We start from the raw sequence: 20,730 nt of genomic DNA on the forward strand, positions 1-20,730 counted from the left end.
CTCCCAATACTTTCTCAGGGATGAGGCCATCTCTCTCACATGTGCTAGTCTATATTATGCCATCATTCTAGTTGCCATATTAGTTTTCCACCATTTCCTGCTCTGATACAGACTTGCTTCCCCAAAATAGTAATTCCTCATTTACAGTACAGGCTTTCGGTCAAACAAAGCCTCTCATATTTACTGCTTCAGTATAGATTTTCCCTTAGAGAAATGGTTCTCAGCAGGAGTTACCAGATTTCAAGAGCAGCATGTTGGTTTCCTGGACTACAAAACTCCTTTCAGTTTGGGTCATGGGAATGTAGGGGTCCTTTCTCTGCCTTGCAGTTCATCTGTCTTTTCTATGCCCTTGTTGCTCCCCATTCATTTTACCCTAAGTATATATTTTATTATTTTCTTTGTTAACTGCAGTGTTTAAGTAACTTCAGTCTGTACAGTTATGATTTGTGGGTTGGCTTTCTTGCTCTGCTGTTTCATGCTCTCTTCAGTTTAAATAGTCTATACAAACTGGCAATGAGCTTCTACCTCGGTTTGTTTATGATACACACACACACACACACACACACAGAGCTACAAGGAAGAGAAAACATCCAGTCTGCTCTCCTAAAGCAGAGGAATACAACTATATGCTAATTTCTACAGTCTGCTACCTGAAAGTACTTTTTACAGTGGCATCCAGAGATATTTTCAAACTTTAGTCAGGATCTTACAGTGTGAATGTCCTCCCCTACTGACTCTAGCCAGTATTTTCATTTTGGGTCATTGACTACACTGCTAGATTGCATATCAAGCCACTTAATATGGTTTAATTAGTGGCTAGTTTTCTTAAAGAGAAAATCTACATTCTATATGAATGAAAGCCTAACTTGTAGTGGATCACTCTGCTCAGGTTTGCGACAGATTAGATTTTATAGCTACCAGACACCAAAGATGAAAAGCAAGAATATTCAAACTTCAGCTGTATCATATCATTTTATGACAGCTGTTCAAAAAAACCTATGGCCACCGTTTGTACATGATGCTATAAATATTACATTAGACATTTTCACTGATAATGGAAACTAGGAGGAGGCTAGGAGTAAAGCTTTATGTTAGGACTTGAATGCTGATAGTCCATGGCTGCAACAGATTAGCTCTTATCCATATTGTGCCTTACAGCATTTCCAGCCTCTGCCTCAACAAAGCACAATACAAGAGATGTTATATACATGGCATTGTAACAGAGAGCCTGAGTACTCACTTCATATTTCAAACTTCCATCAAGCTTTATGATACAGTACAAATTTAAAGTAAAAGCATAGGTGAGTTATGGCATCTGTTGGAATTCCCTGTACAAAAATAGGACAGAAGAATATACACACATTAATCCTCAAGATTGCACTTTCCAAGCATATTTTATAAAAAAAACCGGTAAAATAATGAAGTGTTATGACAAAATAATAAAATGATAAAATATCAGTGATTGCAACACTCCAGAAATTGTCTAGGAATCCACACCCCACCCCTGTCCATTCCACATTTCACCATAGAATTGTGCTCCAGCATCTAAACTTTCATTTAAAAGAAAAATCATAGCCTAAAATGTTCAAAGGTGCTTAAAGTTAAGCTCCTTAATTTGTATAAGTGTGATTGTTGAAGGAGCTCAACTATTCTGAAATTCAGACCACTTATTCAGGTACTTAAATATGGACTGTAGGTACCCAACTATAAAAATTTTGAACTGTTAACATTCATAATTGTAAACGACATTGAAAATGTCAATCAGGTGTAAACTGATGCATTGTTTTCATCTGGAGTCTACAGACTGACTGAAATAACAGCTCTGAGGAGCATTAGCTTCCCCATTCACCTTAATTTGTTTACTCTGAAACCTAAAAATAAATAAATAAAACAGTGTTAACATTTATGGTACTTCTTAACATCTTAGTAGACATATAAAGCTTATGTTTATCCCACCACCACTCACTGCTCAATAGGTGCCAAATGCTCCCAACCTCCAGCTTTGCTACAACTTTTATAGTAGAGATATATTTTTGATGCAGAAAGCCTTTGCATATCAAAAACTGGCAACAGCATAAAATAAGTTTAAATTAATATAAAATAAGTAATAATGGTGAACAGAGTACAATATTCATTTTCACATTAATTAATTAAATTTATTAATTTAGTTTCTTTTATTTAATTGAGGCTGCTGCAGAAATTCCAGTTTGTTAGGCCAGAGAGCTGCAGAAGCCAGGTGCATCAATACTGTACAGTACTGTTTACCGCCTGTTGAGAGGAAGGTACTTGACTTGGACTCACTAGAGCTGGGTTCTATTTATGGCTCTGCAATAGAATTTGTGTGGCCTTGCTCAAGTCACAACCTCTGTGGCCCAGATTCAGCACAAGCACTTAAGCCTATGACTAACTTTAACACATTCTAAAGTCCATAAGTGAAATCCTGTCCCTATATAAAAGTCAATGGAATCAGGATCTCCCAACTTACTGAAGGCCCATTAAGTAAATTAATAGTGTTGATGTGATATACTTAGATTTCTGTGAGGTGCGTTTAATTGGTACCACATGACATTTGATTAAAAAATAGAATATAAAGTTAATATGGCACAAGTTAAATGGATTAAGAACTGGCTAACTGATAGGTCTCAAAATATAGGTGGGGAAATCTTCATTAGATGGCATATTTCTAATGGGCTCCTGGAGGGACTGGTTCTTGGCCCTATGCTATTTAATATTTTTATTAATGACCTGAAAGAAAAGAAAAGAAAACCACCACTGACAAAGTTTGCAGATGACAAGAATTGGGGGAGTGGTAAACAATGAAGGGGACAGGTCACTGATGCTGAGCTATCTGGATCACTTGGTAAACTAGGCTCAGGCAAACAAGATGTGGCTTAATATGGCCAAATGTGAATATATACACATCTAGGAACACAGAATATTACAGGATTGGGAACAATATCTTGGGATACAGTGACTCTGAAAAAGACTGAGTTCCTAGTGCAATGTTTTGGCCATAAAGCCTGCTACAATCCTAGGATGCAAAAACAGGAATCTTAAGTTATTTTACGCTCTGTACTTAACACTGGTACAACTAGTGAAACACTGTGTCCAGTTCTGGTGTCCATAATTCAGGAAGGATATTGATAAACTGGAGAGGATTCAGAGAAGAGCCATGAGAAATGATTAAATTATTAGAAAACATGCCTTATCGTGATAAACCCAAGGAACTCAATCTATGCATCTTAAGAAGAAGGTCAAGAGGTGACTTGATTACGGTCTATAAGTATCTACATGGAGAAACAGGCTTCTACCTAGCAGACAAATGGCTGAAAGTTGCAGCAAGGCAGATTCAGACTGGCAGTAAAGCGTACATTTTTAAATGATGGTGAGGTTAATCAATCATGGTTCAATTTACCAAGGAGTTGTGGTGGATTCTCCATCACTGACTATTTTAAAATCTAGATTGGATGTTTTTCTAAAAAAATATGCTGCAGGAATTTTGGGGAAGTCCTATGGTCTGTGTTATACAGGACGTCAGACTAGATCAGGGGTCGACAACCTTTCAGAAGTGGTGTGCCGAGTCTTCATTTATTCACTTTAATTTAAAGGTTGTGTGTGTGCCAGTAATACATTTTAACGTTTTTTTAGAAGGTCTCTCTACAAATCTATATAGTAAATAATTAAACTATTGTCGTATGTAAAGTAAACAAGGTTTTCAAAATGTTTAAGAAGTTTAATTTAAAATTAAATTAAAATGCTGATCTTATGCCACTGGTCCACTCAGCCCGCTGCCAGCCTGGGGTTCCATTCACCTAGGTCAGCAGCAGGCTGAGCTCTCTCTGCATTGAACTGAGGGTGGGAGTGCACTGAGCACAGGGCTGGGGGTGAAGGAGCTGGCTGTGGGTTGGGGTGCAAGGTTTGGCCAGGAGCTAGAATGAGGGAGGGGGCTCAGGGTGGGGGCAGGAGGTTTGGGTGTGGAGTGCTTACATGGACAGCTCCCATTTGGTGTGAGGGGTGCAGGAGCTCCTGTTTGGTGCTCAGGGTGGGGGTGGGAATGCAGGGGGGGTGAAAGAGTCAGGGCATGGGGGCTGGGTATGTAGGGGGGTGCTGGAGGTCAAGGCAGAGGACAGGGATGTTGAGGTGTAGGGGTCAGGGCAGGCGTGGAGAAGAGGGGGCCGAGGCAGGCAGGATTTTTAATGGCACGCTGCTGCCTGCTGGGGTCCTGGCCCCGGTCCCGCTCAGCCCGCTGCAGCCTGGGTTTGGCAGTGGGCTGAGCTGGGCTGGCAGCTGGGACTTAGCAGGCAGCAGCGTGCCATTAAAAAAAAAAATTTGCTCGCGTGCAGTCTATGGCATGCATGCCATAGGTTGCTGACCCCTAGACTAAATGATCACAATGGTCCCTTATGGCCTTGGACTCTGAATTGATGAAAACTAAAGGTCAAACACATGCTTAAGTACTTTGCTGAATCAAAGTCTGCGCCTTATTAATCCCATTTTACAGATGGGGAAGCAATGCTTACTTTCCCCTGCCCTTTGTTTGTGCTATCTATGTAGATATCCAGCTCTCCAGATCAGGAGATCCCTCATTACATGCTTAAACAGTGCCTTTACACAATGGAGCTCCCATTAAAAACGAAAAAAAAAAAAAAAAACTACTAGAAATATGCAAGTATAACGAGAGAGAGAACTTATCAGCTACAAGAACCACAAAAGCATGAATTTAGCATTTTACATAAAGCTTCCCACTGCCTTGAAGAGAAAAAATACAACACAACAATTAACCATAAGTGAAAAGTAATTAAAATCTCTTTAGAGTTTTTACTTTATAGCATTATAAAATAAATAATTCTAACTAGTATTAAATGTGCTTACAGCAATTTGTTTGCAAGGAGTATTTCACCCCTTTCTTCCTAGGGATTTGATTCCTACTATACCCTGTTTGTAAAATGACTACAGGCTGGGTGAACCCAGTTCTAGGTTTGCAAAGTTACCTCAAGTTTGCAAATCTCTCACACCCATACACCCCCTTTCTAGCTAAAGGGAAGTCTTATTTATTGGGCAAAGAAACAATTTCACAAAAGCTGGCTGGAACAAGAGATTACTTTCTAGACCAGTGGTTCCCAAACTAGGGGTGTCACTTGTTCAGAGAAAAACCTGCCTGGCCCACCAGGGGCTGTTTACCAGCAGCGTCTGCAGGATCGGCTGATCGCAGCTCCTAGTGGCATGGTTTGCTGCTCCAGGCCAATGGGGGCTGCGGGAAGCGACAGCCAGCACGTCCCTCGGCCCGCGCCACTCCCGCAGCTCCCATTGGCAGAGAATGGCAAACCGCAGCCACTGGGAGCTGCGATCGACCGAACCTGCAGACGCGGCAGGTAAACAAACCTGCCTGGCCCACCAGGGTCTTTCCCTGAACAAGCTGCATCCCTAGTTTGGGAACCACTGTTCTAGACTATATTTTCTCCATAGATGGGTTTCCCCCTCACCATGTATAGATCTTTTTCTAGAAATCTATGTCAATTGCTGTGTGAGTATAGTGCAAAACACAACAGGCTTGTCATTCTGATCAGGACTTCTAAGCACAATTGAATACCATGTTTTTAATAATTTTGCTTTTCTTGTCCCTGCTCTATTTACACCATCTCTGTATTTTTTTCATTTCCCATTCTTTGCTCTGCTTTACTTCCCAACTGTTTTTTCCACTGAATTCTTCCTCTCCTCCTTTCTGCTTCTTCCTTTCCCCCTCAGAAAAGACCCAAACCCAGTAACATTCAACTTTCAGTTAAGTTTACAAACTCACACTTTCAATTTGTTTTGGCCTAGTTTCAACCCACTTTACTCATTCCTAATTACAGATAAATTCTCTGACTGAGATCACTGTACACAGCACATTTTCTGTATACAACTTTGAGTCTCCCATTCACATACACCTGTCAAACTTTGAGATCATGTTTTTTTGAATGCTACTGTTAAGGTTAATTCCCCTCTCTGGCACTTTGAGAGCAGAAGGTGGGGGCCCACAAGGACTAAAAATACTGGCCACTCCAGGCTTGTATAAACTCCTAAGGTTACAGCTTTTCCTCTGATGTTGGATTGGTAAATGCTGCCACCACCCAAGTGCAAAACTTCTTTGAGAACCCAGGAAGGCGCACTTGGGAATTCCTTCCTGTGGGGTACCCTCAAGCCCTTTGACCCCCACTTCCAGGGAAGAGCTGAGAAAGAAAAACAAAGGAAATCAACTGTTGCCACCAGCTAATTACACATGTGCAGAAACACAAATCCAATTCTGTTCTTTAAAAAAGGTAAACTTTATTAAAAAACCAAAAGAAAATACATCTGGGAAACTTAGGCTATTGCTAGATTTAAAAAAGGGCAACTACAAGAATAGCATCTTGAGGTCCAGCTTAAAAGGTTATAAGCAAACAAAAGCATCTAGGGTTAGCACAGAGGAGTCCACAAGCCACAAAGAAATAAAAAGAAACCAGATCACATCTTCCTAGGCTGGGGATCGGCAACCTTTGGCACGCGGCCCATCAGGGAAATCCGCTGGTGGGCTGGGATGGTTTGTTTACCTGCAGGGTCCGCAGGTTTGGTCGATCACAGCTCCCACTGGCCACAGCTCGCCAATCCAAGCCAATGGGGGCTGTGGGAAGTGGCATGGGCCAAGCGACGTGCTGGACATCGCTTCCCGCAGCCCCCATTGGCCTGGAACAGCAAACCGCAGCCAGTGGGAACTGTGATCAGCTGAACCTGCAGACGCTGCAGGTAAATGAACTGGCCCGGCCTGGCCCAGCCCGGCCCACCAGTGGATTTCCCTGACAGGCCGCGTGCCAAAGGTTGCTGATCTCTGTCCTAGACATTTCCTGATCTACTTACATATCTGGGGTTTCACATGAATAGTTTCTAGGTATACCGATGATTTTTCATACCTGGCCCCAAGCTTCTTACAGCAGAGTTGCAGCCTTGTCTGCCTCTCCAAGAACAACAAGACAGACAAAAGGGAGTCTTGTTTCAATTTTTAAAAGTTCTAGCCTTCCCATTGGCTCTTTCGGCCATGTGCCCACTCACTGCCAACAGCTCCCTGAAGTCATGAGCCAGTATTCCCTAGCTCCCAGGATTTAACCTGGAATAGGGGCCACATGGAGCCTCTTTCCACTCTGTTCCAGCAGCCCCACCTGAACCACTCTGAACTTGGAACAGGAATCCAGCCTGACAGATGCTGCGTGTCTAGCTGATCAGCCATTTGACAGACAAGAAGGAACTTCCTCTCCCATGGGCCAATTAGCAGAGGACAAGGGAATTCTTCCCTTTTCCTCACAGGAGCTTCAAGCCCCAGTGGGTTAAGTACAAGTGCACTTAGTACCGATAACAGAGGTAACTTGGTGGATTTGTTAAGTACCGTAGTTGCAACTTGTGGCCAGTTTCCAGTGTGATTAAAAGGAGAAAATGAACAGTTAATACAGGTAAAATACCTGGGATTTTGCTTTAGGCTCATGGGACGTCCAGACCCTTCTGCAACTTCTGTCCTCCTTACAGGGGTGGGAGGAGGGCGGTAGGACAGGGTGAGCTGCAGTCCAGTGGGGTAGGCTGAAGATAAGCCTACCCCAAGTTACAGGAAATGCAGTAGGAGCCTGTAACACCCACCCTTGAACCAATTAAATGCCTGGTATAGTACAATACAGGTGATGGAAGGTAGGGCATGCTCTGTATTCCAGAAATTGTACAATCATTCTGTAACTGTAAAAACATGAAGTTTTCACCACCATCTCTACAACCCCATAATGATTTCTAAGTAATCTACCAAAACCATCTAGGGTACCATTTAAAAAAAAGCATTGCCCCAATGGGAAAATGGGTTTACAACACTGCTCTAACAAAACAAGACAACATGCATGGGGTAGTCAGTAGCAGAAAGCCAATGCAAACTGTTAAAAAAAAAAATGAGTAAAGACAGCAGGCACACACAAAGGTAGCAAGGTAAACAAGGACAGAACGTATCAAGGGAAAAGAAGCAGAATTGCAGAAGAAAGTTCATTTTCCTTTGTGCCCTGATACAATTGCAGACTATATTAATGTGCAATTGAATCAGCATCTGTATTCTTTTTTACTTATTTAAAATCTGGCTAATACTTTGACAAATGTATTCAAATATTAAATGTCTGTTCACAGAGCTTAATACAAGTTAGTAAAGACCATCAAGTTTTCTATATTTAGAGGTACAAATGCCACTAAATAACTAGGACTTCAAAAATTTTGCTAAAAGGCTAAGATGTTGAGTAGAAAAATGCTGAGAAACTGGAATTTCAGATTTTGGATGCTTTTCTTAAGTATAATCAAATTGAATCTGTCTAAAATATAATGAGAAAATACTGTATTGTCATCCTTGCAACACAATGGAAATAATCAGCAGAAAAGCTTTCTTGTAACTTCAGAAATTCCAGTTCCAATTCCAGCTATAAAACAAGTGAAAAAAAATAACTCAAAGTTCGTAAATCTTAAGATTCAGTCAGTTTTGTTATGAAAGTGAATCAGTGGAGTTAAGCATCCGATGCAACTTTTTCATAACTAGGTTGCCTAGTTATCAGTAATGAAAGCAGGATGGATAAAACTCAATGTTTTGTTTTTAATTTAAATGGATTTTTATTTAAATAGCATTTGATAAAATGCTTTTGGAGGAAAAAATGATCTAAGGAGTTTTAATTAAGATACATTATAGCTCAAAGATCTCATCATGGAATACAGGTTCAGAGTAGCAGCTGGGTTAGTCTGTATTCACAAAAGAAAAGGAGTACTTGTGGCATCTTAGAGACTAAAATTTGAGACTAAAGCTTTTGTGAGCTACAGCTTTCCACTGAATGCATCCGATGAAGTGATCTGTAGCTCACAAAAGCTTAACAAATTTGAGGATGTCTCCAAGGTGCCACAAGTACTCCTTTTCATCATGGAATGGGATTATAAATTATAATTCTATAGTATGACAATATATTCATGTAATGAATAAGAAAAGTTTATACGAGTTCCAATAATTCATGGATTAAGGACCCAATCTCACGGTGTTGGAAGGGCTTCTGTATAGATTTAGGTTCAATCTTTCTATCTACCCAATAGGACTCAGTACTCAGTCTGGAAGATACCATCAGAGATGCTTAGTTTTGCAGTTCTCAGACAGAATTTGTGTCTCTCGAGATAAGCAAATTAACAGAAAAAATGGTTTTAAATAAAATAAAACTAAAATAGAGGTGAGAACAGTCCTCAACCCTACTGTTCCTCTGCAAATTTGTGTACACCGAGTCAATCCCTTACTTCTCTCTAAAAGTGCAAAGTTTCAAAAAGTTCAATGAACAGAAGATAGTCGGGGCGGAATAGATCTGGACAAGGAGAAGAAGTCAGGAGATAAACGTGAGAAGGGAGGGACAGGCAGTAGAAACTAAAGTGAAACTGTTTGAGTAGCATATTCCAGAAGTCTTGAGGTCTTTCCGAGTTTAGCCTTCATTTATTTGAGATCGACCATACCATTCTCTCACTAGAAGGAAAACCTATAATGGCAGCAGGCCATAAAAGAGACCCAGTCTGGGAATACAAACCATTCAAGAAATATATGTTTGCTAATGTTTTTAAAGACTGTCACACCAGTGAACTGGTGAAAGTCACTTAAGCACTTGGATTCGGAGACTACTGAAGTGATGATCTCACTTTTAAGAGCAGTAACTTCTTCTGCCGGTGTAGAAAGAATATTTTCTTCCTTTAGACTAATTCATTCCAAATTGAGAAATCGTTTGGGGACATGAAAAAAGCAGGAAAGCTTGTATTCTCTTCCAGATTATGAACAGGAAAATGAAGGTGAAGACGACCGAGTTAGCGGCAGAAGCTAATATTTTAAGTTTCTCATGTTGACCTGGCTGACACAGTCTATTAATTTTGGGTTGTTTGTTTTCTTTAAAAAGAAAAAAAACCACACTATTTTAGTTAAACAATTTTAACAAAAAACAAACCTGATTTTAAAAAACTTGAATGTTTAACTAAATTCAAAAATTGATGCTTGTTTTGTTATACAATATATTCACTGTTGAAGAAAAAAAAAATCCAGAATAGATAACGTTGTTTTAGTTAAAAAATTTAAATGTCTGTCTGGTGATATTCTCCTCCCAATACAGCACGGCAAGAAAATCCTCCAAATATTAATGGTTAACCTGTTGAACTGGAGATAGTTCACCTTTATTTATGGCTTCATAAATATTTGCTTCAACTACCTTTGGTAAATGAAACAATCACTTTAAAAATACATTTAAAAATGTATTGTGTGTGCCTTCTAAAAATGAAACCTACATCTATTTCTGAGTTGTGAAGAATGTTTTAAGATTATAAACCCACACTTTTATGTAGAAATTCAGGATTAAATCGAGACTGCCACCCTGACTGAAAGCACACACAAATCCTGATTATGACTTAGATTCATAATCAAGTTTCATATTCATTGGGATAATCTGAAGAATAGAAGCTACTTAGACATTCCAGAAGAATAGTACTAATATGGTGTGTACTCCACTATATACATACCACTTCAGGGGAGTCTGCCAAACTTATCTTTCCAGAGCTCCAACAAGGGAAACCCTTTTTACGAGGGGTTTTAAGAAAACTTCTGCCAAAAAGGAAACTACTAAAAATTTATTCAAAAGGAAAAACATCTTTTACAGCCATATGTATAAGCATGTTCACCGAGATAAACTCAAAGAGCAGATAAAATGGTTCAGAATGCTTTAGGGCCATCACATGTAGGAAGATGGAATTATCCACATGGACTTTTTCCAAAATCATATGCCCAGGCTAGCTCAGAATAGTAACAGTGTTGTGTGTTCTGCTGTGGGACATAGGAATAGCCTATCCTTATGACTTTTACTGAAGTAAGATGCATCACAAGAAAGGGGTCACTGATCTTGTCCAAGGGATAAGGTAATGACTACTCACTCTAAGTGCCTCCAGGACATCAATATTCAATGACATTATGTGTTGGTCTGATTATTGGGATAGCTTTCACTGCATGAATATATTGGTGCAACTCAATATGGGTCTCTCTAGAACACAGGCAGAAAGGAAAAGAATGGTTCAAGATAGTCACCTATCAGCAATCACTTATTGAGATGTTAAGGGACAATGCAGGCTATTCGGTTTGATGATTGCCAGCCTACAAAGCTAGTTTGACCAGAAACAGCCTGGAGCCACCAAATACCACAGAATACAGAACTGATAGGGTTTTAAAAGAGCACTCTTTCAGCTGGAGGGAGTGCTAAGGGGGGAAACAGACTTCAAACAGGCCTCCCCCACCACCAAGGGTGTGCAGAGACATGCCAGCAGCAGCTGGCTGGTTCCAAGAGCAGTGTGGGGCCACAGCAGGCAGGCAGCCTACCTGAGTGCCCTGCTCTGTGACTTTTAGTGGCCTGCCGATCACAGAGGGACAGCCAAAGAGCCTGGCGGACTGACAAATGTTAGATAGGCCAGATCCGGCCTGCGGGCCATATTTTACCGACCCCGGTGTAGAGTATAGACACTGCATGCCGAGCTAGCACACAGATATAAAACAGAAGTGTAGGTGATGAGGCATGACTAAAGCAAGTAGAGTAGAGACATGCCAGAACTTTACAAATAGGGTTGCCAACTTTCTAATTGCACAAAATTGAACATCCTTGCTCTGCCCCTTGCCCCCAGACTCCCCCCACAAATCACTCTTCCCTACCCTCACTCACTTTCAGGGGGCTTGGGGTTAGGGTGCAGGAGGGGTGAGGGCTCCAGCTGGGGGGTGTGGGCTCTGGGCTGGGGCCAGAATAAGGGGTTTGGCATACAGGAGGAAGCTCCAGGCCGGGGCCAAGGGGTTTGGAGTGCAGGAAAAGGCTCAGGGCTGTGGTAGGGGGATTGGGGTGCAGGAGGGGGTTCTGACCTGGGGCAGGAGGTTCAGGGTGCACTCAGAGACCAAAGAGGTGACAGCAGTACAAGCATCCCTGTAACTATGACAACTACCTTCTTGACTAAAGGCCTCTGCTAATATACAAACAAAGGATGGTTGTGACACTCCCCAGGGGTACCAGGATTGTGAGGCACTTCACCACCACCTGACCTTAGTGTGTAAACAGCCTCATCTGTGCCGGCTGTGGATCAGCTCCCTGAAGTCATGCGCTTCTGGCAGCACAATCTTCCAAGCTGTTGTAGGCCTTGTATTCTCTGTACAGGTAACAATAGGCACACACCAACCCTTGAATACTCTGAGCATTTCCTTGCACTCACTGAACACTCGCAGAATTACCATGCCTGCTGTTCCCAAAGGAACAGTATGCCCACACTTGTAAGATTCAACTTAGGACCATCACTTTGCTTACCACAGCAGTGCTTAGATATATTTATGGTGAAGACAAGAATAAGTTTACTATCAAGTGATAGTAAGTAAATATAAAAAAAATCATAACACTAGCTAGATAATTAGACAGGAACTTTACCTCTTAGTAAAGCTTCTATCTAAAGAAGGTTTCAGAGTAGCAGCTGTGTTAGTCTATATTCGCAAAAAGAAGAGTACTTGTGGCACCTTAGAGACTAACTAATTTATTTGAGCATAAGCTTTCGTGAGCTACAGCTCACTTGCATCCGATGAAGTGAGCTGTAGCTCACGAAAGCTTATGCGCTAATAAATTTGTTAGTCTAAGGTGCCACAAGTACTCCTTTTCTTTTTATCTAAAGAAGCTTCTCTCTCCCAGCATTTTCAAGCCTGGCTGAGATCCCATTTTCATGAAATGCACAGTCCATTTACTTCCTAGGTCAGGGATGCCCAGGTGTCTTCTTTGCCCCCCAAAAATATAGCAAAGCAAACCCTTTGAAGCCCACCTCAAGTTAAGTTTCTCTCCCCCAGCTGCTGTTCTCTTCCTATTAGCTCCTTCCTGAAATTTTTTTTACAATCCTTCAGTTGCATTCCATCCAGACTGGTGACAGGAGTCCCACTGTGAAGGAGACAACACTCAATTTACATATTAACAGATAGATGGGTAAAGACCTGTTGTCTCACAGAAACTGGTTTTTCCATCTTTGCTGATGACCCACCCCCCCCCCACACACACACAGATTTTAAAAACATTTTCAGTTACACAGCTCCTTACACAACATCTGTGCATTGCATTTCATGGTGATACTAATGACCACTGGGAAACACTTTTTGGTGAGCTAGAATGCATATACCAGACTTGGAAGCTTCCTGTAACCCCTCTGCACTCCCTTGCCAGGGGCATTAAGAGGTTCTTGGGTCACAGTCTTGTGGACCTTATTGTAGGCTCATCTGTGCTCCTGCATTCCCAAATAGCAACAGTATGATTAAAAAGGGGGAGGGGGAATCTCTTAAGAAATTTATAGTAGTTTCCTTTTGGCCAGTTAAGAGATTACATATTTTCCTCTCAAGTGTGGACCTTGCCATGATTACCAATTCCTTTGGTCATCTCAAGCCTAGACTTCCCACACTGTGCTCTGTCTGGGGCTTCCACTGAAGGCCAGGCAGGAGCTCTACCTCGTACAGCATGCAGTTACCTGCCTCTTAAACAGGAGATCATATCACACCTGTGTTCTATAGAGCCTGCATTGGCTGTCAATTCACTGGACCTGGCTGCAAATTTGAGATGCTAGTTGCTACCAATATGTCTAGATGTAGGCTTAAAAAGTATCTCTTTCCTCATGCAGTGTCATGACACCTGCACTCAGAAGCAATGCACTGTCTGTCCATCCAAAGACGGGTCACTGAGATCTGGGGTTGCTGTTTGAAGAGGGGCTCTTATCCGAGTCCATTCCTTCTGGAAATGGATCTGGGTCCCTAATGCTCTTAGAAAAAGCATCATCTTTTGCTCAGGCTTTCTACCAACTGCAGACTTGGCATTTAGACTGAAATTCACTGTGCTTGGTATTTTCAGAGTAGGTGGCTACATGCCAAAGTGGGTCACAGAAAATAGCCACTATATTTTGGAAAATTATATATAATCTGAACTATGTGAAGCGCTCATAGCTACTATGGTAATGGGGCCTTGTAAGTGCATGTAGTAGCAATCATAACATTCTATGCAGGCCTTTTGGTGAAATTTCTATAGCAACCTAGAGTACATTTCTTCCCATCAGTACATAATGTCTGTTCTACAATATGTTAACCATTTATTATTTTAAAGTATCATACCCTATAGAATGGTAATGACATTTGCAAGTGTAGAGTATTGATTAGCAGTTGCTTACAAGTGCTTCACTATTACAATGCGGCATCTGTTCATGGCTCTACCTGCCGTCACTGTCAAAGTAATTTGCATGGAGACTGGCTCCTTTAACCTTGAAAGGTCAGCATTTTCCAATACAGGATGCGAAAAACGACCATAAATGCATTAAGTGAGGAAATTAGCATTCATTTCCTTTCAAGAGCTAATGTTTTCCAGTTGGATTGTCCCCTCAAAAATTTCCATATTAAAAGACACTGTTCAAAGTACAATGCATGCACTGTAAACTTACTGAAGCCATCTCATATTTCCACGGTATATGAACAGCAGAACACTTTCACCTTTAATAATAAAAACAATGAAATCATTCTGTGCTTGCAAAACCTATACAGATGCAGACAGCACTGATGTGAACAAACAGTGAATGCAGTATGGCTTGAAATTACAATTTTCTTTTAAGTTAAAAAAAAAAGAGGTTAAAAATCACTATGAGACTCAGGCAAAAATAGACTATATGGTAGATTACAAAAACATTAAGCAATGGTTCACATTCCAGAGCTGTCAGTTAGGGAGGCTAAACACTCAGGGTGTAATTGTGGCTCTGCTGAAGGTAATGAGAGTTTTGTATTTACTTCAGTGGAACCAGGTTTTCACCCCAAAAAGGGAAGAGAGAATCCTCTGTCTAACTGAGACTACATTGAGCTATGGAAAGCGAGAGAGTATCCATATATTACAACTAGATCCATAACTGATATTAAATAAGGACCTTTTCTGAAAATTTTTTTATGGTGTGCTACAGCTTCTTCAGTGCAGTAGACTGCATAAGCATCTGGTTTTTTTTTTTCCTTGAGGAAAGGGAAACAAAAAGCATCCTTCCAAGGAAATTCACTCATGTAATATCCAAGCTCATTAAATGCTTGATAATCAGTTTGGTGTGGAGAGTAGCTTTCTGGGGTATGTGGCTCAAATAAGTGCCCAGATTAAAAGGAGATGGAACAAGTGATGCATAAAAAAAAACCCGCAAGTTTTTAAAATGACTCAAGCAAAAAAATCTAGGATTACAGTGTTTTTAATCTATCATTTTGTAATGACAATTTTTATTTAGTTGTACGAGACACCCAGAAGTTTTGCTGAGCACAAACTTGAAGCTATACAATTTACTTAATGTGATGTTGATATGATAATAAAAACTTAGTAAGAAATGAATATAATCAAAATAATGTTAGGAGTAAATATGCTTGTGATTTTAAAAAAGGCTAAGACGACGCAATACAGTATTGCTTCTTTGCAAGGACAAAAATAATCAAACTGGCATAAAATTTAAAGCCAGTGTCCAACAAGACAATCATTTATGCTTTTGCTTTAATTTGCGCTATCAGCAATATTACTGACCCATACCCCAATACAGACAACAGATTCATATACCTTGAATTAAAAAAATAAAATTAAGGTTTTTAAAAAGTGAGGTGCATGGGGTAAGAAATGCAATTAAGTATCATAATTGGACTAAATTTCTCTGAATCAATAGAAAGTGAACTTTGTCACCATTATGTGTTTAAAAACTCAAGATAGATGTACTGTTTCAGAGTAGCAGCCGTGTTAGTCTGTATTCGCAAAAAGAAAAGGAGGACTTGTGGTACCTTAGAGACCAACAAATTTATTAGAGCATAAGCTTTCGTGAGCTACAGCTCACTTCATCGGATGCATTTGGTGGAAAAAAAAAAAAAAAAAGGATGTACTGCGTGAGTCAGATGCACCAGCTGAATACTAATGATCTAAATCACCTGTTATAATGATTTGTATGGACATTTCCATAGTTGTAAGAAGCTAGAAGATACAGCACCAAATCTATTCAGGAAAATAAAATGCAATTAAAACTTTAAGGGATGTTATGTTGGCTGGAAAAAATGCTTTGAGAAAAATGCAATGATTTGGGAGGCTCCACTATATGGACGCACTTGAAGTAAGCGGTTGACATATGCATACAATACACATGATTAGAATTTAAGATAATAGGAAGTTGAGTAACAGTGACAGTTCAGTTTAATACCTTCTATAAGAAAAAGAAAGCTTTGGATAAACTTTATTTAGCAAGAAACCTAAATAGCAAGTGCTGATAAATAAATGGATGTTTTTAATATTGCCCCTGTATCAACTGATTAAATGGAATATTGCCAGTTCTGGCCTCAAGAAAGGAATGTCAGTGTGCTATGTATGAAAAAAAAAAAAAAATGACTCCCCAATAGAAACCTGAGAAAGCATAAACCAGGCTAAAGAACCAGCCGCTCTACAGGAGCTGAAGAGCTTTACTGCCTAAAGCCCAATTATTTTTAACATTAAAGGAGGGTGCATCACCTGTGTTTCATTACCACCATTCTGCTGCAACAGTATTAAATTGGAAACCTTTATTACTGTGAACTTTAGAATGGGAACAGCAGTGTTTCCAAACAAAGCTCTTCCAGAATTCTTATTACAGCAGGTTAAATAAGCATCTCCACTGCTTTTAAATCCTGATTTGAATCCTGTAGGTAAAAATTCAGGCTATTCTATCAGACTATGCTAGCATATCTGTTGCAGTTCTAATTAGCCATAATCACAGTATTATAGAAATGGCTTTTTAAAGCATGTCAAGATGAAAAGTGAAGTTAAGGCTTTCTGAAAGTATAAGGGAAACAATAGTGTTTCTCTTCCCACCCCCAACCCAACCAACACATCACATAGGACATTTAATTTGAACCGAATCCTAGGACCCAGCAGTATCTGCTAACTAGTTGGAGTATGCGTCTCTGCAGCAGCATGCAGACAGTTTCTTTTATGATGCCAAATCTACATGACAAACTGTCCCTAAATTAGGAACATCTAAGCAACAATATTGTTCTGTTTTCTCAGTTGGGTGTTCTGAATACACAAGAGTGTTCATTTGCTTTAAAGATAAATAATGCAGTATAAAAAATTGTATTCATAAAAAGGTAATTTGTTTAAAAAGAGCCTAGTCTTGAATTCTGCAAGTTAAACATATGAACAGTTTGAATTTCATCTAGACCAGAATCTGGAAGAATCATTTTTCTAAGGGCATAACAATAATATAGCCAGACTAGAAGTAGCAATAGAATGCTGAAATGCCCTGTCTATAGATATTTCAACTTAGTTATATAGTTGAAAGCACAAAATGTATATTTATTTATGTAGAGATTGCTTCAGAATGATGAATAACCATCACTTCTATGCAAATTGCTACCAAAAAGTCAATGATAATGCTTAAAGTAACAATACTTAGAATATTTACTAACTATTAATGTAAATTTAATACATTAAATTTTAATATGGAAGTTAAATAGGTTAATATCTCTAAGGCCAAACTTCACAAAGATATTTACAGTTTAATTTAATTTAGCAAGTTGTCATTTGAGCCTCAATATATAAAATAGTCGAGAAGCACTGTAAACATAGTCTCAATTTAAAATTTATTCCTGTGAAATAACTTTGCTTATTCCACATTAAGACAAAACTAAACCACCTTTAAGTGAAAAATTAATATGAAAAAAAAGACTTCAGAGTACTTTGCAACTTAGAAATCTATACCAATCAGCTATAGTGCCTTATAGGTGCTTTATAACTCCATCTGCTAATATTTTATATTCCTAATCGGAAGGTATTGTTTCAGCCACAGATAATATGCTAAACAGTTCATGTAAACTCACAACCTTATTTTAAAATGCATTAACTCTAGAAACCCAATTCTGTCAGAATAATTCTAAACAGATCCTTAATTGTTGGACACTTGAAAAAGTGTTCATGTCTGGGACACTGATGTATTAGCACATTGTCAAATCTTGCGATTTATTCTACCACTGACTTATGTGCACTGAAAATTTGCATTTATACTTTTAAAATCTTCAAGGTTGGTATGTGTTGATTTGCATAAATAAACTGAAAACGGAAATATAAAACGTTATAGAAGAATACCTGTAAAAGCATTCTACCATCCTGGCTCATCCACTACCATCAATGTAGAGAAATGCAAAGTTTTAGAGAACAGGTCCCAAACAGAATTTAAAATAAAATTAAAACGCAATTATGACGAGCAAGATGCTGGTGGGAAATAAAATCCTACCATCTGCAATACAGCCCTAAATACCTATTATAATAAAGGCAAAAAGGCAAGAAATTAAAAAAAAAATATCAAGGAATAAACCCACAATAGTCAGGCTGTGAAAACAAATAGATTTGCTGGTAAATTAGAAAGGATGCTGATGCAAAGGTAAAATGAGCATTGAGGTAGCTTCTAGTCACCTATAGCATAACCACCAACAGAAAGAATTCTTACTACTTTGCAGGGGGTGAGAGGGGAACAAAGGAAAATATATGACCACTTCTGTAATAATGTATCAGTATCTAAGTGGAGAAAAGAATGATTAAGGATCTATACAGACTATGGTCTTAACAGCTATGAGAATCAAAACGTGTTCTGAATTTTGCAATTGAACATTGCACAGTTTATCTTCAGTAGATAAACTTTGAAAATCATGTGCGTGTGCACAGAGCTTTACACTTTTAGACAAAGTTAAATAAGATCATATTAACTAAAAGGACATATCTGGCAATGCTCAATTAAAAATTAACATATTTGAACAACATTTGATCACTTCCAAAACATGGAATATGTTTTGATTAGATACTGGTCAGCAGTTCAAAAAGGTAATGTTGTTGTGTTTCCCTGATTACAAAACTGTTTATGCAGAAAGCATGATGGCACAAACTATACAAAGAAGTATTTAAAGTAGGACTACAATGAATGAAGTGTGTCTCAAAACATTAGATTAGATTAAACTGTACACTGAAAATGCTACATTCAGACAATGTAATGGCCTTGAGAAGCATTAAGACACCAAATACTTTTGTTCTTAAGATCTATATATTTTAAACTTACTCAGTTTTTGCAATACTGGAAACAATATTGAAATCAATTCCTTATACAGCAAGTACTCTTACATATCAATAAGATATTGCTGCCATTTTAATTTTAGCATACATTTTGAATCACCAATGCAAGACCATCTTTGCCTAAATTTCCAAAGGATATAAGCACTTGCAAAATATGCGCCATAAACAATTACCACACAGCATACATAACAAGTTACTTTGGACCAAAGTCCTGTTTGAAAAAAGTTGCCCGATTAATTGGCATTCATATACTGGAAATTATTGGATTTCCATATATTGAATGTTGCACAACAGCAATACTGAAGTCTTTTAAACCTCTCATAATTTTTAACCAACCAACCACTATAAAAACAAGTTCTCAATATGGAACTTTTATCAGAAGATGCATCTATTCTAATTGAACTGTGAAACTTTATATTAAAGTCTTATCATCAATTCTGTGTTCTCATTACTCTTCAGAATTATGTAGACTTAAGCCAATTTCTCAAGTTTTTGCATTACTTCACTAGTTTATTACCCAGCTGTGCAAGAAGATAACCACATTCATTCCCCTTATCTGTAATGATGTAATACATCCCAGCACTGGGTAGAGATGATTGGGAAATAATGGGATTGCAAAAAACAGCAGAGATGATAAACAATGGTGCAGTCATCTTATCCCTAAGACAGGATGCAAATGATAAAATGTGCACTAATTCTGCTCAACTTGAATGAAGTTAGCTGCTTCTCTGTGAAAAATGTTATTTTTCCCCCAAGCTGAAACATCCTCCTCCCAGAGTAACAAGACGATAAAATAGCTAATGTTCTAAGCTTCACTGTGCACTTCACAAGCAAGTAATTTTGTTTGGAACTGAATGCATTAAAATCACCAGATAATCAGGAAGTCTCCAGCCAGTGCAGGGCAAAGAGACAGCAGGGCCTAGGAACTGTACACAGAGCAAAAAAAAAAAAAAAAAAAAAAAAAAAAAGCCCTCTGACCGAAGGATGTGCTGCTCTCCCGTTTGTTTAGAAAACTAAATCTGCCTCCATTTTCTGTGCTAAAACCATTGCTTACTACTAGTGGAGAGAGCCTTACCTTCTGCAGAAGCTGGGAACCTGAGTATTTAGCTGCGATGGATTTGATCTCCCCACCAAAAGCAGAGGCCCAGAGCTTTACACTGTGGGGAGGGAAAAAGAGACAGGAAGAAATGTAATACACATGTTACAGTAGGCAACACACATACAGCTACAGCCTCAACTGCACTCTAAAGAATCTAAGCAATACACCACACCAAAAGAACAGAGGAGCTATTCACAAGTGGAAGCCCCAAGGTACAGGTAGTTCATACACCAAGGTAAAGCTTGAGATTTCAAGCTGCACTTAAAAAACAAACAAGCTGATTTGTAAAGAGACAGGTTTTTGCATAATCTCTAACATACTAATTGGCTGCAAGAAAGAAGATGAAATAGCAGGACAGCAATGGAAGCTGAGAAATCAGCATATTAGAGTAAATGCATCACCTCCAAACATAAAGGCTCTTAACTTTAGTTTCTATATCTGTTTACCCCCCACCCCCCAAAAATAAAT

At 39.1% G+C, this 20,730-nt stretch overlaps 1 protein-coding gene across 7 annotated transcripts in view; it reads right to left on the reverse strand.

Moving 5' to 3' along the window:
• The window catches only part of CACNA2D3 (calcium voltage-gated channel auxiliary subunit alpha2delta 3), a 732,114-nt gene that overhangs the window by 710,023 nt on the left and 1,361 nt on the right, over positions 1-20,730 (reverse strand). For all 7 annotated transcript variants that reach the window (XR_006282707.1, XM_038411603.2, XM_038411604.2 and 4 more), the window contains one exon: positions 20,239-20,320. Coding sequence is in view for 6 of the 7 variants with exons in the window: in XM_038411603.2 (XP_038267531.1) it covers positions 20,239-20,320 (82 nt within the window). In the remaining variant the exon portion in view is untranslated. The remainder of the gene's footprint in view (positions 1-20,238; positions 20,321-20,730) is intronic.

Source organism: Dermochelys coriacea, chromosome 7 (genome assembly GCF_009764565.3).
Source record: "Dermochelys coriacea isolate rDerCor1 chromosome 7, rDerCor1.pri.v4, whole genome shotgun sequence".
In the NCBI taxonomy this organism is placed as follows: Eukaryota; Metazoa; Chordata; order Testudines; family Dermochelyidae; genus Dermochelys; species Dermochelys coriacea.